Source organism: Branchiostoma belcheri, unplaced genomic scaffold (genome assembly GCF_001625305.1).
Source record: "Branchiostoma belcheri isolate BF01 breed outbred unplaced genomic scaffold, Haploidv18h27 scaffold50, whole genome shotgun sequence".
In the NCBI taxonomy this organism is placed as follows: domain Eukaryota; kingdom Metazoa; phylum Chordata; class Leptocardii; order Amphioxiformes; family Branchiostomatidae; genus Branchiostoma; species Branchiostoma belcheri.
In genome coordinates, this window is record NW_017804132.1 from 336,726 (window position 1) to 353,516 (window position 16,791).

Sequence of the window (16,791 nt, forward strand, 5' to 3'; positions counted from 1 at the left end):
GTGTGTGTGTGTGTGCGTTAGTGTGTTTGTGTGTGCATGTGTGTGTGTGCATGTGTGTTTGTGTGTGCGTGTGTTTGTGTGTGTCTGTGTGTATGCTTTGTGTGTGTGTGTGTGTGTGTGTGCATGTGTGTGAATGTGTGTGTGTGTGTGTATGTGTGTGTGTGCTTGTTTGTGTGTGCTTGTTTGTGTTTGTGTATGTGTATGTGTGTGTGTGTGTGTGTTTCCTTATTGTTGTAAGTACTTTTATGTGCGTTGAACTAGTTACAGACCTTCCCTGAAGTCCACACAGCCCGAGCAGTCACAGTGGTATGTCGTGTGGCCGCACCAGTTTGCCGTGGAGCAGCATGGAACTTTGCCGTCAGGGTCACATTCGGCAGGCTCACCGTTTTCTGCAGGGTAACGCCAGCCACAACGCGAGTCTTTACGCCAATTTCTCTCAGGAGCTACTAGCCATAGGGGGAAAAATAGATATAAACATGAGCTGACACTACAAGTATGAATCAACTTAACCCCATAAAATATTGTGTTGTTCAATTATTATAAATAATAAGCAATATTTAACTTAGAGAACAATGTCATTAATAACAACCATTACAAGTATTCAATGCATATTTAGGGCGAAAAAAGTATATTCCAAATGAGTAAATCTGTCTATTATTGACATTTACTAACTTTTTAAGCAGATTTTCGTCAACATGTATCGGTTTTCCGTGTTACCATCGCATTTTTCCCTCACAGATAGTATGCTATGGAATAGGGGTTAGCTACTTCATTGAAAAAAAGATCACAAAAATTGACTTTGTAATTCTAAATGTGTAGGTTGTGCCTTTAAAACAAAACTAGCCTGCTAGGTCTTTGTACAACCTTCCACCTTCCAGTCACTAGACTAACCTAAGCTTCAGTAGTTGTGTTGAAATAGAAGTCCAAACTTTATTATAGAATGGACCAACACAAATGAGCTTTTATGCTAATATATGTTTCAGTGGCTTCCAACAGAAACAGGAATTGCGATAACCTTTGACACCTTCTGTGATCTCCGACTAAATATCCTGCAAGCAACAAGTCACAATGGTAGTGTAGATAGTGTCCACATTAGGGTGAACAGAGGTGTAGGTAGTGTCCACATCACATAGCACTACTCTCCAAGCAGAGGTTGTGGGGAATTATCGTTACCTTTTTATATATGGCCGTTTTTTTTTGTTCTGATCCCCACCTTCTTCCTAAACCCGGACTGATCGCGGTTTGATTAGGTAACAATTACGTGTTAATAACCTTGTCCAGTGCGACTTTCTGCAGATCCCGTCGGTGGCCGCGGAGCTTCTCTGGCTAATGGATACTGCCTGGCCAATTCGATACTGTCTTTTTGCCACCGAGAGGGATCTGCTTTGAGATTAACATAGCACATGGAAATGCTTCAGTACGAAAACACAAACAAATAGACAGACGCACAAAATACAATACTTTTCACGGGATTCACAGCCACAAGAGCCAAAAGAAAAAGTTTCACTAAAGATGCCATACCTTTTTGAATGGATGGTGCCGGTGCCCTAACACCGTTGGTGCTTACTTCACGTTCAAGAACTGTCTGATCAAGCGGGAGAATCGTGGGCTGGGAGGACATATTTGATGATGCAGTGACAACAGTACGACCAGGGGTGTAGGTAGTGTCCACATTAGGGTGATCAGGGGTGTAGACAGTGTCCACATTGGGGTGATCGGGGGTGTAAGTAGTGTTCACATTAGGGTGAACAGCGGTGTAGGTAGTGTCCACATTAGGGTGAACAGGGGTGTTGTTAGTGTCCACATTAGGGTGATCGGGGGTGTAGGTAGTGTTCACATTAGGGTGAAGAGGGGTGTAGTTAGTGTCCACATTAGGGTGAAGAGGGGTGTAGGTAGTGTCCACATTAGGGTGATCAGGGGTGTAGGTAGTGTCCACATTAGGGTGAAGAGGCGTGTAAGTAGTGTCCACATTAGGGTGAACAGAGGTGTAGGTATTGTCCACATTAGGGTGAACAGAGGTGTAGGTATTGTCCACATTAGGGTGAACAGAGGTGTAAGTAGTGTCCACATTAGGGTGATCGGGGGTGTAGGTTGTGTCCACATTAGGGTGAAGAGGGGTGTAGGTAGTGTCCACATTAGGGTGATCAGGGGTGTAGGTAGTGCCCACATTAGGGTGATCGGGGGTGTAGGTAGTGTCCACATTAGGGTGATCGGGGGTGTAGGTAGTGTCCACATTGGGGTGATCGGGGGTGTAGATAGTGTCCACATTGGGGTGAAGAGGAGTGTAAGTAGTGTCCACATTAGGGTGAACAGGTGTGTAGATAGTGTCCACATTAGGGTGATCAGGGGTGTAGGTAGTGTCCACATTAGGGTGAACAGGGGTGTAGGTAGTGCCCACATTAGGGTGAAGAGGGGTGTAGGTTGTTTCCACATTAGGGTGATCGGGGGTGTAAGTAGTGTCCACAACAGCGTGCGTTCGCTGCAGATAGAAGAACATTCAGTTATTAAGTGTATAATGCATCATGAATAAATAAAACTGGTAACAATTATGAACATGGATAACTTGAATTGGACAACCTGTAAAAAAGAAGAGTACTACTATTTGAATCGTTTTTATGAGGATAAACAATTGCATTTTCGTTCTTGCAGATCAAAAAGTTTTACATGAGACATGCATGTTGTGTACAACTAGTAACTGAATTAAAAACAGGCTAGCTGAAATGTTAACTTACCTTTTGAACGTCCTGAACGTTGTTACTTAAGTATAATGCGGTCCCGACAAATATCATAGCCATGGCCAGCATGGCAGCTATGGCGAGAGCAATGCCAATTGCAGTATACTCTGGACAAACAAATGATAGTAACAGCGAGGTTTTAGTAAATAATGACCACTTCTGGAAAGTTTATAATGACGCAAAATGTAAAATCAAGGGACAATATAACACAGGCATGACCATCAAATTATTATTTTTTATTTATTCGTTCGGCTATAAAAAGACAAATTATACAGCCAGGGCAGCCCAACTAGCCAGGCGGCTATTATTAAGGGCTTGCCCTGCTGACAAGACAAACATTTACACGCACGATACAACAATACAATACATTAACGTGGAGAAGTCAGGGTCATACACCTAAGGCCATCAAATTAAAAAGACATCACCTACATTTTGGTACCAAAAAGTACTCTCTATATCTCTAAGAAATATTTTCTGTTTGGTCAACCATTATACGCGCGTAGGAACGTGAAAAGAAACATGGATTTCCTAAAAACCCATACTAAAATAGATGACATGAAACTAAATTTGAACCTAAGAAAAGAAACTCACTGCATGATGCTTGTTGCGGTTCGTTTGGCATGTTCGCCGGATTCTGGCCCCCGCATTTGACAGGAGGTGGCTCCACATCGTCATCATCTTCTACCGTCTTGTCAGCATCAGTTTTAGATGGGTTACATCCTGCTCCGTACATCGGATTCATGAAGACATCCGAACGTATGCCCTTGGCGACGTCGTTTGAGTTGACCCTTGGTGTGACGTCGGGGTTGGTGAAGTTTTCAGCCATGCTTATTCGTCGCCCTGCATAAAGTTGTGACAAGTTGTATATTTAGTCATTTCAGACTTTGCTCATGTGTAGTTGTGATGCAGCGTTCTCTAGAAAATCCTATCGGTTTGTGGCCGTTCCTTGTCAGGGTCCTTAGACCATGATGCATTACGACTACACTTGCGCCATGGGTAACTTGGCGCATGGATACAGTTTTCGCCTAGTACTGTGCGTTGACAGCAGTTCACCTAACCCCACATAGCGCCAAATAAAACAGGGTTTTACAGGGAATTTTCACATATTTTGTAGATTTTTCCCTGAACCCAAACTTTTTTTTTCATTTGCTGTATCTTGCTTGTGCACCGTACTATAAATTTATGAAGTTTCTAACCTTCTAACTTTGGGTTCCTTAGCTATAGAAATCGCCTTGGAGCGGAAACTTTGTTCTGATACCATACAGTTGGGCCTAGCCATAAATAAACTTCGACATAGAATAGCCCGGGTACATAGAAAAAAGGACCACCATTTTCCACTTAACGTACTAGCTTGACAAATAGCAGCATAATTATAGCATCGTCGCTTTAACCCAGAGATCATTATCATCTTTCCTTTTAATAACAGTAACATGTGTTGTTTACACATCGGGCACTAGCGTGTGGATAGTGATATACAATATCTTGAAAAGAGTTGTAAGTACATATTAGTAAATATGCTACCACATGAAGGTGAGCTTCTGTGACCATAAATACTGAAAGGTGAGATATAACACCTTTATTGTCTGTTTTTGCATAAGCCTCAATGCAGAGGACCAGCTGTGGCGTCTCCCCTGTACTGACGAGGCGGTTCCTGGAAGCGGTTTGTCAACTTTAGAATCAGCCTCAGCTGCACAGACAATACAATACTTGGTCCTGATTAAATAGGAGTTGACCGATCGCCTGTATAGATGTATTGTAGTAGTATTAGGTACTTAGTAACTTATGTGCAAATCTAAATTCTCATTAAAGATAACGCAGAATGCAAAGTGATGTTGGTGAATTGTGTTCTTTTTTCCAAGACCTTGCCCATGCGCTTGTTTTTTTACCACCAGACAAATGATTTTTTGCTTATGTAATACATGTAGGCCTGACGTCAAATCACGACCACGCGCTGAGGCAATCATCGCTACAGTTATGAGTCTGTATCTCCCCAAAATCGATTCCAATATTCGTCTTGTATTCTAACAGATATGGATTCCTCAAGCAAAAATACAGTTTAAACTAGAAAAGAGTTGAAAAAATCATTGGATAAGGCCACATTGATTTAATTTTATGGATGACATCCGCGCGCACACTGATTTTCACCTGTTCTAAAAGTGGCCTCCTTCGAGGCCTTATTCATCCGATTGATTTGAATTGTTAATCACGTTATGAAGGGAGGCCTCCTCATAAGCATTTTAAGCTTCCGGCCTCCCTGCACTGTTACATTTCATTTATATTTTCTTGTATTTGTATTGTTACATTTTGTTTTAAAGTGCGAAATAAACTGAAACTGAGGCCCTGGCCCGGGTGCCGTTATCCATGGTACGTAGCGACAGTAGGGAACCGGCGGGAAAAAAGGAGGATGGCACCCGGGCTGTCGAAGCTCCACGACTCAAGACCTCTCTTTCTATAAGGATAATGATTATCGATGTAACAGAAAACAGTAGATTCGGTTGCAGTAGCTAGGTAAGGAAACAATAGCACTCACCTAAAGACTTCTACGGAGAGCATTCACAATCAGTGATGCTTGACTGGAATCCAACCCTTGACTGCACGACCGGTGATGCAATGATTGGTTCTGAGTAGGCAAAGTTCGATCCAGGAGTGAGCAGACAGAAAACAAAACAAGAAGCCATAGGTGACAATCCTCCGTGAAGTTTTATATATTTCAACAAAATCCCAAGCGTCAACGCCAGACCTACTGTGCAGACATTATAATTAGGCAACGGTTAATACAATGAGGGCGCGTCACAAGCATAAAACATAAAAAGAGCTAAATCCATTACTGCTCCCAGGGCGTGTAAAGATACTGTGCTTCAAGTTCGAAGTTCATTTTAATTACACACACACAATCATTGCATTCACATAAAGATCGGACTATCATGGTCGTGTCTAGTAACAAACACAGTCCCACCGTCTTACCGTGCCTGTACCTAATTAAGCGCGCCTGGAACAGGGCAAAATCCAGCAACAGTTGCGGTAAGCACCGCGAGTGTTACTACCGCCGGCCAGATAACCAGGATATCTGCTTACAGTACCTCTGCTACCAGACAACTGCCTAAACCTTCGGCCTATTCCACAGGATTGTAAAAGTAGGGATGTTTCTAAAATATGCATTTACTTCAATATCAAAACAGCTACGGTAAAAATAAAAAGACGTGCATCATCCCGGACATAATGCCACACCACATGCGAAATTACACAGAAATGCGACGTACGGAAGAATGCATTTTGGCTGCGAACATCTTCCAAAAAACTTGGCATCTCTTAAGCATGGGCAAAAGCATCTGGAACCACTTATCAAAACCACCCCGTATCTGCATGAAGTTCCACCCCCCCCCACTGCTATTCCAAACAACGCGTTTTTCTGGACCATTCCAATTCGCCTCGTAATTGTAGGGGTGCGTCTGCAATATTACATTGACCGCGAAAGCAGCAACGGCAAAAATACACATTCGTGCATCAACACGGGCATGCCCGCAGACGGCGTATAAAATTGCGTGCCGATTACACAAAGAGAACCCAGTGTTTTGACTGCAAACATGAAAAATCAGCCGATCACAACACTCCGTCCGGAGGTCCTGACCTCCTTCACGGAGTAACAATTATTCAGGACTTAGGCAAGTAATGTTTATGGATAACATCAGCGCGCGCATTAATTTTCGCCTGATGCCAAAAATGGGCAAAGATTTCTATTGCCATGCCGGCACGCGGATGACAGTTAGATACAACGTACGACACAAGACAACGCTCTGATTTAATGATTTGTCTTTTACTTTGATGCAGTGATGTATTTTATTCCTTTTATTCGTTATGGTGGCTTTGTATATGGGATGCATCCACTGAATCAAAACAATTTGTACAATAATTGAAAACGTATTTTACAAAGTTGTTTCAGGGACAAATGGATGTTGTAATAGTTGGCAGTCACGAGAAACTTAACACGATATAGGTATAATTTCTTTTTTAACAACGTTTATGATGTCAAAATTAAAAAAAAAAAGTAGGAATCTTGTTTTGTTTGGCCCGCCTTATTTTTCTTTGCCCTATCGCATTAGATTTGGAGTCTGCGGAGGATGTCATCCATACAATTTACTTGCTGTGTCCTTAAGACGAACCATTTGATTGTTCGCATGATTTGAGCGAGTTGTGCGAATTTGTAGTCGCTTTATGGCAAACAGAAATCTTGTTTGACCAAAGGTGTCCTTAACGATAACAAAAAATAATTAAAAAAATGTTTGCTAGGTATTTAGGATGACTTTTCCATCAAAACCGCCTTATATTGAACGTGCCCGAGCACATTTTCCAATCAGACGAATTAAATGTCAGGTTCCTGAATAGTTATTAGACCACCACGTCACGTAAGAAATAGTCTGATTTTTAGGGCTTCGTCTGTCTTTCTCTTTGAATTTTTTTTTTGCACAGAAGACATTTTTTAAGTTTTGATGTTTGCAATGAAAGGATATTGAAATGAATTATTTTCGCGAGGGGATTATTTCAGAATGATCAGTCTATTTTCATACAGAAAGTGGGCTGAGAAGTAAAATATCTCATTTTTTCTTAAATGTAGACTTTTTAGACACCGCCATTGTCACCAATTTCAGGCTTGGTGATTAGTAGCTCTGCATATTAGTTGGTCGTAGCAGGTAAACTTCGGATTCATGTATTTAATTTCTCTGATATCTCCGATCTGAAAGTAATCATTTTCCCCCAAAAAATTAGTCTGTTCGTACAGAAATGGCTATTGCAGTTCTCATATGAAACATTACATCTTCAGACTTATTATAAGATCGTTACATTTATACATTTAACAGGCGAAGAAGCTAGTTGGTTGCTTGGCTGGCTGATGCGTTGGTTGGTTGGTTGGTTGGTTGAAAAATCTTTGGGCCACTGTAGGATTTACATTGTAAAGGGTTATTTTCCCTGTTTTCGTGTATAAATGCGCTGCATTACCCAACTGCGTTTCAGGGTGAGCCGGCTGCAGTTCCGTTGACCTTTTCATAGAGGTCGTCAACATGTTTAAAAAACAATATTTCTTATATTTTTTTGTATTTTGTAGATTATACCGTACATTTCAACATATTGGTTAGTCGTGTTTCTCAAGTGACCCCCCCCGTGTTCGAATGTTCTGCCACCTTTAGTCGGGCAAATACTCTTGGCATTTGTCGAAAATGCGTCCAGCATGCGGCTGCCTCCAGCTCTATATTGTGTACATTTTACAATATCGATTTGTTTTTTTAAGGCGTGACACATTGTAAACATATAAAATGAATTAAAAGGTCACGTGACATAAATACATGACATAAAACACTATCAAAGTAAAAAAAAAAGACTTCACAAAAAGCTTTGTCTTGCTGAAGTTAATTATTTGCAATTTTTGGGCATGTTAATCATCTTCGGAATGCAACAAAATTTATTTATTTCATTTTTTTAATTTTTTGATACTTGAAGTTGACCTCACAACCTAACCCAACCTAGAGACGTCCAAGGGGCCGCCCTAGGGCAAGATGGGAAGACCAGCTCTTCCCCACACTTGGGGAGCTGGGTGTCAGAGACGACTGGAGGGTCTGTGCCGGTGACAGATCAACCTGGCGGAACCTGTGCATGACTTGTGGTCGAGTGGTTCCTAACAACCTGCGCAGTGTTACTACACCACGGCACTGGCAGGTTGCCATTAACCAGTCTTTATGACGTTGCTTCTAGATAGTCGCCTGGCAACCGGAGAAAACAAGTTGCAAACATCAATAAAGAAAGGATTTATCAACTCATTAAAAACGTCGTCTGTGGAAGAGTCCACTGTAAAAAGGTTGACGTACAGTTACACACTTTTTTCTTATTGTTTCATATTTCTGTTTTAAGACAAATTTCACACTGAGTAAAAGATAAGTCTATGTATAATGTGAACTTGCAAGTTTTAAAGGTAGCAATACACATTATTTCCCGTTATACGCTAAAGGCGGCCGGCTCACCCCCCTCATCTGTACACTTGGACACAAGTGTCTAGTTGCGTAACGAAGTTTGGGTTTCTTAAAATATTTCTTCCTTCTTGCGTATGGCAGCAGAGATCTTGAATAGACAAGGTTTTGAAAGGTGGTATAACGACTGTGGATTAGCCTTCCAGATCAAAACCTTTTCGCTGGGTAGGAATTTATGTAGCTTCTCCAATGGCAAGCTTCGTAGCAAAAGCCGTGGGACTTGAAGTACTCCAGTTGGGTTTGATGGCGGTTCCTGTATTCGTGACGGGACATCAACTAACCTCGTCAGGAAATTCAACCCTATCTGCCAACCAGGCGAGTTCTTTCTTTGGAGAACTGTCGCTCGTGGCCTACTGGATGATACTGTTAGGAAGTTTTCTATTGGTTACCTTGGCAGTGTATCTACCAGTCAAGCTATTCCTATACAGGCAACGGCAATCTACACATACGTCATTGGAATGGTAGGTACTGTGACCAAAATGTTTTAAATACCCTGCAAAGTAATGGTCCAAAATACAAATGAAAACATATCTAATGCTTCGTTTAGTTTTGAAATGATACACGTACTTCTAATGGCTATTTTTGTAAGTATTTACTACTGATGTTGCCCTAGTTAAGTTGACTGTGCGCAGACTAAGCTTGGTAGAACAAGCTCTTGCTTCTATTGTTTATTATTACGTGTCAATGATTAACATGCGTTGGGGAGGGCTCCAGGTAACCTAGTGCAGAAGGGGAGGGGAATATTTTAGTTCTACGCAAAATTTTTATCTCATATATTGTCAGAGATTTTAACGTAAGAAGTGTGATGTGTTGCATAGTCCGCTTGACTCGTGGGTTTAATACTAGTACTGCTGATGATTACAGTTCACCTGGTATCCCACCTGTGTTTCCATTGGTGAAGGTTTGATGATATGGTATCCCACCTGTGTTTCCATTGGCGACGGTTTGATGATATGGTATCCCACCTGTGTTTCCATTGGTGAAGGTTTGATGATATGGCCTATCCCACCGGTGTTTCTGTTGGTGAAGTTTGATATGGTATCTCACCTGTGTTTCCATTGGTGAATGTTTGATGATATGGTATCCCACCTGTGTTTCCATTGGCGAAGGTTTGATGATATGGTATCCCACCTGTGTTTCCATTGGTGAAGGTTTGATGATATGGTATCTCACCTGTGTTTCCATTGGTGAAGGTTTGATATGGTATCCCATCTGTGTTTCCATTGGTGAAGGTTTGATGATATGGTATCCCACCTGTGTTTCCATTGGCGACGGTTTGATATGGTATCTCACCTGTGTTTCCATTGGTGAAGGTTTGATGATATGGTATCCCACCGGTGTTTCTATTGGTGAAGGTTTGATGATATGGTATCTCACCTGTGTTTCCGTTGGTGAAGTTTTGATCTGGTATCTCACCAATGTTTCCATTAGGAGACCGTCCATCCTACTGTACAACCTGCTGTCTGCACTGCCGTGCTACGTCATGATTCTTATTGGAATACAGGTATTACAAGTTTTTACATTACAAAATGTCTCTGATTGTGAATAATTATGTTTGACGCTATGCCGCATATGCTATAGAACTACGATTTAAGCTGTTATTTCCTACGCACGCAGTACTGTAATCTCGTTTCCAAGAAAAACTATCACTGTTGGAAAGATAAAAGAAAGCCAAAATGTCCGATTACATGCCTAATACAAGGTAAGAGAATATTGTTGCCTTAATTAAGGAGGATATTTAGAATAAACAAATAGCGTGAACAACAATCGTTTAGTTAATAAACATATATAAGACCATATTCGTATATATAAGGGTATGCATCATTTACAATGTCTTGCCAATGAAAGTAAAAAAAAAATGTACTGACCACTAAAGGTGCACGAAAAACATTGATTGCTACAACCATTGAAATATTTGCTACAACCACCAAAAATATTTGTAACAACCACCGAACAAAACCTCCCTCAAATAACTTAATTGTTGCTCTTTTTCATTATTCAGAGCCCATAAGAAATATAAAAAAAATGATGCTCTGACACTTTTAAAGCTTTTACTGTGCAGATCCCCCGTCAAACGTTTTAATAGGTGCTCTTCTGTTTACTGAACAGACCCCCTACCGAAAGTCCTAATTCCTGCTCTTCCATTTACTACGCAGATCCCCCTGTCCAACGTCAATGCCAAACTATACGAAGACGCCATCTACATCACCACTCCCATCATCCTCCTCTGTCTCATAGCCACGGAGTGGGTCGCCAAGTGGAAAGAGGACGACTTCTCGTCCGACATGGCTGAGGCTATGCTCAACGACTTCCACACAGCCTACGACATCATGGAACTCATTTCTCTCGGCCTAGACGACGACATCGCAAACAAAACATGGCCGATATTCGCCATCTTTGCCTTCTCTCTTCTCGCCATGTTCAAGTACGTTCCTCGCTCTCCGAAGTATAAAAACGACGAGGACGAATCTGGGAATGGCAGAGCTCAAAAATGGCTGCTGACGAATATATTTGTCCAGGACCTTCCTTTCTTTACGTTACGGATAACTCTGATAGGCCTGTACGGTCTGAAAGCTGGAGAACTGTTATACCCGGCGAAAAGCGCTGCTGGCTTGGTCTTCAGATCATTGCAGTTGTATCTGATGAAGAGGGAAAATAGAAAAGTGGCACCGTCTGCAAATGACTGCAACGATTCAGAAGAACGTGGCACAGACGAGATGGAGGACACCATGGATGTGGAGGACCTTCCCGTAGAAACGTTGGAGGACTAGACAGTTTTGCAAAACCTACGAGATTCAGTTATGCGAAATGCGAAAGTTGAAGTATTCTTTTCATTGTGTGCTTGTGTGTCTGTTTGAACAAAAACTGCCATATTTGCTACCTGGTGCACTACTAAATTGTCTGATTCAGTCTCCTTCTATATCCCACATCTGTCAATGCGATCATGTAACGACTAACTGTTATGAATCCACCCCTGTTTTCGTAGAAGTAGAGCAGCCCTGTTCAGAACTCCTCTATCTTAGAAGTAGAGCAGTCCGACCCAGTAAACTCACTCTGGTGCTAGGAATCCTGAAGGCAGTACAATAAATAAAGTATGAAGCTCCTCAAAAGTGCAGTGTAACAGCAAGAACTGATAACACAAACATCTGTAAATGATATAGCGAGCGCATGCTAAGTAGATGAGGAAATTATTCCTCGCTTTCTCGATGTAATAACATTTTTTTTTTCAGTTTCTATCGTGTAAATATGTAAACATGAATCTATCTTTACATACGATTAGCCTACTTTATTCATTACCAGAATATTACACTGCTACGTCATATTTAACGCAATGAAGCGTCTTTATGTTGTTTTAGACAAAATAAAAAAAATGCCATGCAACGGTGTTCTTGTTGAGATATTTCTCCGTATTCTTAATTAAAAGCATTAAAAAGCATTAAAAAGCAAGGCTAAGTATTTGTGGCCAATGGCAGGGGATCTTTCACTGGGCTGTCCATCCTCCATCAATAGAAAGGATGGATCCTGTCATCTGATTGGCTGCTTGGGAGCAAAGAAAGGTTACCACGTTTCCGATCTGAAACAAAATGAAAAAAAAATTATTTTAACTGGTTTTTCTTTCATTCATGTAGTTACTAATATTTTTGCACGCTTCTATGCGTGTATGTGTATACAATGCACTGAATTACGCGGAAGTATGTTCAGTGTTTTATTTCAAATTTGGGTATGGTGTGCCTTGGAATGATTTTTAAATACCGTCTATAAGTGTTTCATGTCCTCGAAATATCTGACAATTCAACAATTTGTTATGATTTTTCGTTTCATTAATACATTTCTATTTGGCGTCGTTAAATCCAACACTAAATGTTAATTATAACACTCCTAGTGGGGCGTATGTAAACTACAGTCAACAGCGCATTCTCCTAGTGGGGCGTGAGTAAACTACAGTCAACAGCGCAATCTCCTTCCAAAACAAACATGGCGTCTGCCCCTTATGGTGCTGTAACTAAAATTTACTCTCCCTTACCTGTTCAGGAGTCACAAAACCTTTGGAAGGCTGCTTGTTCGATAGAAGCATCGTCTGGGGAAAAGATAATAATGTCTTAGAAGCTAGTACATTCAGCTATTTAATGATATATCCTGCATCAAGGATAGGGGCTACATGATAACAGGCATGGCACCATATAACAGAACTACATATAATACTTCATACTATTATGGAAGGTCATCTGTGTTTGTAGTTACATGATTAAAGTGAAAACTTTCGATCTAACACAAAAAATCATCTAGGTGAGAGAATTTTTTGTGTTGGATCGAAAGTTTTAACTTTAATCATATGATACTTCTTTTTTGTTTCTTTTGTACTTTATTGCACAGCAGGCTTAAAACCTAAAGTACTGGAATCGTACCATTCTTTATAATATCAAAAACAATTAATCAACTTATATATGTGCTTAGTATATGTAGATTTTGAGAAGATTACATTGTATTTACATACAGTTTGACTCAGATTTCTAGTCAATAATCTGGGATAGTATACAACAACCAGCAGGAATACCTGTGCGTCTTCCCAAGTTATGCTGTGATCTTTCATCAGTTGGCGAATTTGTTTTTCAACAACTGGAAAAGAAATTATATTCAGTATAATAGAAACTTTATTCGCAAAATCATGCCCAAAGGCTAATTGCTTTTACAATCAAGTATAATACTCATTGCAATACAGTAACAGGAGACAGGTAACAACTGTCTGGAAAAAAACTTCTACTTCTACTACTACGCTAGCTATTATGGGGTTCGACTTCTTCTTTGAAGGCAGTGGATAATGAATAGTCCCACATTCTGCATAATTAGTGGGTTTTGTGATCTTCGTAGAAATGCAGTTTTTTGGTGATCTTCTAAATGACGAAAGGAAGTAGAAACCGTTGTAACTGTCTGAAATAATCTGTTTCATTCGGTCTCATAGTGAGGACACTGGCTAACAAAATGTATTTCATTTTCCACTGCATTCATTGTACAATATTTACATAATCTCTCGTGCACAGGTAGTATATTATACACCCCTCTGCAGTCTGATTTTAAACTCGCATATCTATCGAAATGCGATTCATATTGAACTTAGATGCAATATAGAAAGAGCAAGTATTGTTTTGGTTTTGTTGGTTTGCTTTTGTAGTCGTGCTGTACTATAGCTAGTGATAGCAGGTGGACAGCATATCTAACTCACTACAGACAAAAAGGTCAGAAACCGAAAATTAGGTCCCAGTAGCTGGATCCTAGCCAACAGGAACTTTATCAGACTGTGTTGATGGTAGTGAAGACATGCCTAAAGAGGTAGACAGTGAAATTCCCCATAATAGATAGAACTAAAAACTTAGTGTTTTAAGCGTTAAACGATCACATATCGCCGCCATTCACACTTCCCATAATGCCTAGTAACGGTCACTGATATGCAGGGATATGACGTAAGACCATCCCCCTCCCCTTTCCTCGATGTAATACGTATTTCCAACAAATTCTATCGACAAACTGGTCAACTATTGTTTTGAATTATTTATCTAGTATAAAGCACATGCCATAAATGCATATTTGTTGGAAATATTACATCGAGGAAGGGGGAGGGGGGATGGTCTTACGTCATATCCCTGCATATCCGTGACCGTTACTAGGCATTATGGGAAGTGTGAAATTGGTGAATTTTAAAAACCGAAATACTCACGTGGTGTCAGAACCCATCCGGGACACACGGCGTTACACGTGACCCCGCTCCCCGCCGTTTCCAAGGCAACGACCTGACAACAAGCAGTACAATAGTTTATTAGTTTCCCCTGGTATATGTCGTGCGCATAGAAAGTAGTGAGGAACAAATGTTTAAGACCGGGTGGACAACCTCATGTAGAGGAGAAGGTGGGGGGTGGGTTGAGGTCGTTAGTGATTTCGGTATGACAGGTACACAGATTTGATTAACAATTCTAACAATATAATTACGGATTCGGTTGAACCTCCATGGTTGAAGTATTCCCCGTTCCTATGCTTAACAGCATAGGCATCTCAACAACGCAGGCTTTGGGTAGCCTCCTTCTCAGACTTGTTGGGAGTTGGCGTTATTTCGAGCGCAAAACCTTCTCTCCACGGCAAAAACTCCCTCGGCAGCAAAATCGTCCCTCCGCGGCATACAACTGGCGTCGCTCACATGGAAAAAAAAACCGACGCCCGACAAGACTGCGAAGGAGGCTATGATTTGGTCTAATATATATGCTTAAAGCTTCGTTTGTAGAAAACAAGTGTGTGTATACACTTAACAAAATTCTCGGAATAAAACGAAATACTATGTTTAGAATTTGTGTACTTGGACATGCTAAACCGGAAGCATTTGATAAGGAAATACCTACATTTTTATTCTGAGGGGGGGGGGCTTTGCTGTTGTCGGCACGATAGCACTTTGCCTGCTCTGCCAAAAGTGTTGCAAATCAACGGCAATTACCGGTTAATGGACTCCTCTTTATAAGAAAATTTAAAAGGGCGATCGAATTACCTTAATGATAAAATAAATCACCTTGGTTAGTCCGTTAATGCCATGTTTCGCTGACACGTATGCACACTTCTCCACAGAAGCCACCACACCGTGAGCAGAGGATATATTAATTATCCTTCCCCATCCTGAAATATGGAAATAAAAATACATATAATTTGGCAATTAGTTGGCGTCGGTGGCGCAACGGTTAGAGCGTTGGACTCGGAACCGAGAGGTCCCGGGTTCGATACTCACCGTGGCCCGACGTTGTGCCCTTGGGAAAGGTTCTTTACACGACTTCCCCACCTATACGGTGGAGTGACGCCCACCGAGTCTCTTAGGCTAATCTGTCTGTCAAAGACACCTTACGGATTTGGTGCGCCGATGTGACAACATCTCATATTGGCAACTGAGAACCGTTAAATTAAAAAAAAATAATAATTTGGCAATTGCTCAGGAGTAAAACTTATGGTTATGTTGATAAATGATACGCATCAAGGTAACAAGATACGTAAGTTCTAAGGATCGGTTTATGAATTCTGAACAACATTCTCATGACACTCTTTAATTTCTGCGCAAAACTTGACGACTTTTAATAAGCACTGGGCACATAGACTGCTATGGGACCGGTGAGGTGAGGTGAGAGGAGGGCACAAAACAAGAAGAGTCATTTATAGATGCCGCTTGCACCTAATATATAACCTTATGTATGTGGCATTTTTGCCCCAGGCGCAGGAAATATTGCAATTCTAGATTTATTTCTGATTATTATTTAAAGAGCAACACATATATTGAAAAGTTTATTGCAAATTCGTGCCCGGAGGCTAATTGAAAATTACAAAACATAAAAGAATAAAAAGATAAAACAATGAAATAGAATATAAAATAACTAAAGCCTACATGATAAAGGTAGCTATAACTATGTCTAAAACTATGTCTGAAGGGTTTGACTTCTCTTCTGTATTGACAATGTTACCTTTAGTCCTCATGGCTGGAAGAAGGTGTTGAATTATAAGGAAGGGTGCAGTCAACATGGCGGCCATCATGGCGTCCCACGTTGCCAGGGGAAACGACTCGATAGGTGACGTATGCTGAAACCCTGTAAAAAAAGTTGACCGAGTTGACCGAGTTGACCGAGTTGACCGAGTTGATCGAGTTGAACAGGGTAGTGGACCGAGTTGACCGAGTTGACCGAGTTGACCGAGTTGACCGAGTTGACCGAGTTGACCGAGTTGATCGAGTTGACCAGGGTAGTGGACCGAGTTGACCGAGTTGACCAGGGTAGTGGACCGAGTTGACCGAGTTGACCGAGTTGACCGAGTTGACCAGGGTAGTGGACCGAGTTGACCGAGTTGACCAGGGTAGTGGACCGAGTTGACCGTGTTGACCAGGGTAGTGGACCGAGTTGACCGAGTTGACCAGGGTAGTGGACCGAGTTGACCGAGTTGATCGAGTTGACCAGGGTAGTGGACCGAGTTGACCGACTTGACCGAGTTGACCAGGGTAGTGGACCGAGTTGACCGAGTTGACC

General features: G+C 41.2%; 2 protein-coding genes across 2 annotated transcripts in view; one reads left to right on the forward strand and one right to left on the reverse strand.

Annotated features, from left to right (window-relative positions):
- The first annotated feature begins 8,820 nt into the window (after positions 1-8,820).
- Positions 8,821-11,523, forward strand: LOC109480211. The gene is made up of 3 exons (XM_019782360.1): positions 8,821-9,213; positions 10,184-10,256; positions 10,909-11,523. Exons 1-3 carry the CDS (start codon positions 8,942-8,944, stop codon positions 11,521-11,523), a joined length of 960 nt encoding a protein of 319 aa, XP_019637919.1. The 5' UTR covers positions 8,821-8,941.
- Positions 11,524-12,233: 710 nt separating this feature from the next.
- The window catches only part of LOC109480212 (D-beta-hydroxybutyrate dehydrogenase-like), a 9,345-nt gene continuing 4,787 nt past the window's right edge, over positions 12,234-16,791 (reverse strand). The window contains exons 4-9 of the mRNA XM_019782361.1: positions 16,237-16,359; positions 15,303-15,406; positions 14,466-14,538; positions 13,308-13,369; positions 12,777-12,830; positions 12,234-12,326 (exon numbers count right to left, since the gene is read on the reverse strand). Of these exons, the coding sequence (XP_019637920.1) occupies positions 12,234-12,326; positions 12,777-12,830; positions 13,308-13,369; positions 14,466-14,538; positions 15,303-15,406; positions 16,237-16,359 (509 nt within the window). The remainder of the gene's footprint in view (positions 12,327-12,776; positions 12,831-13,307; positions 13,370-14,465; positions 14,539-15,302; positions 15,407-16,236; positions 16,360-16,791) is intronic.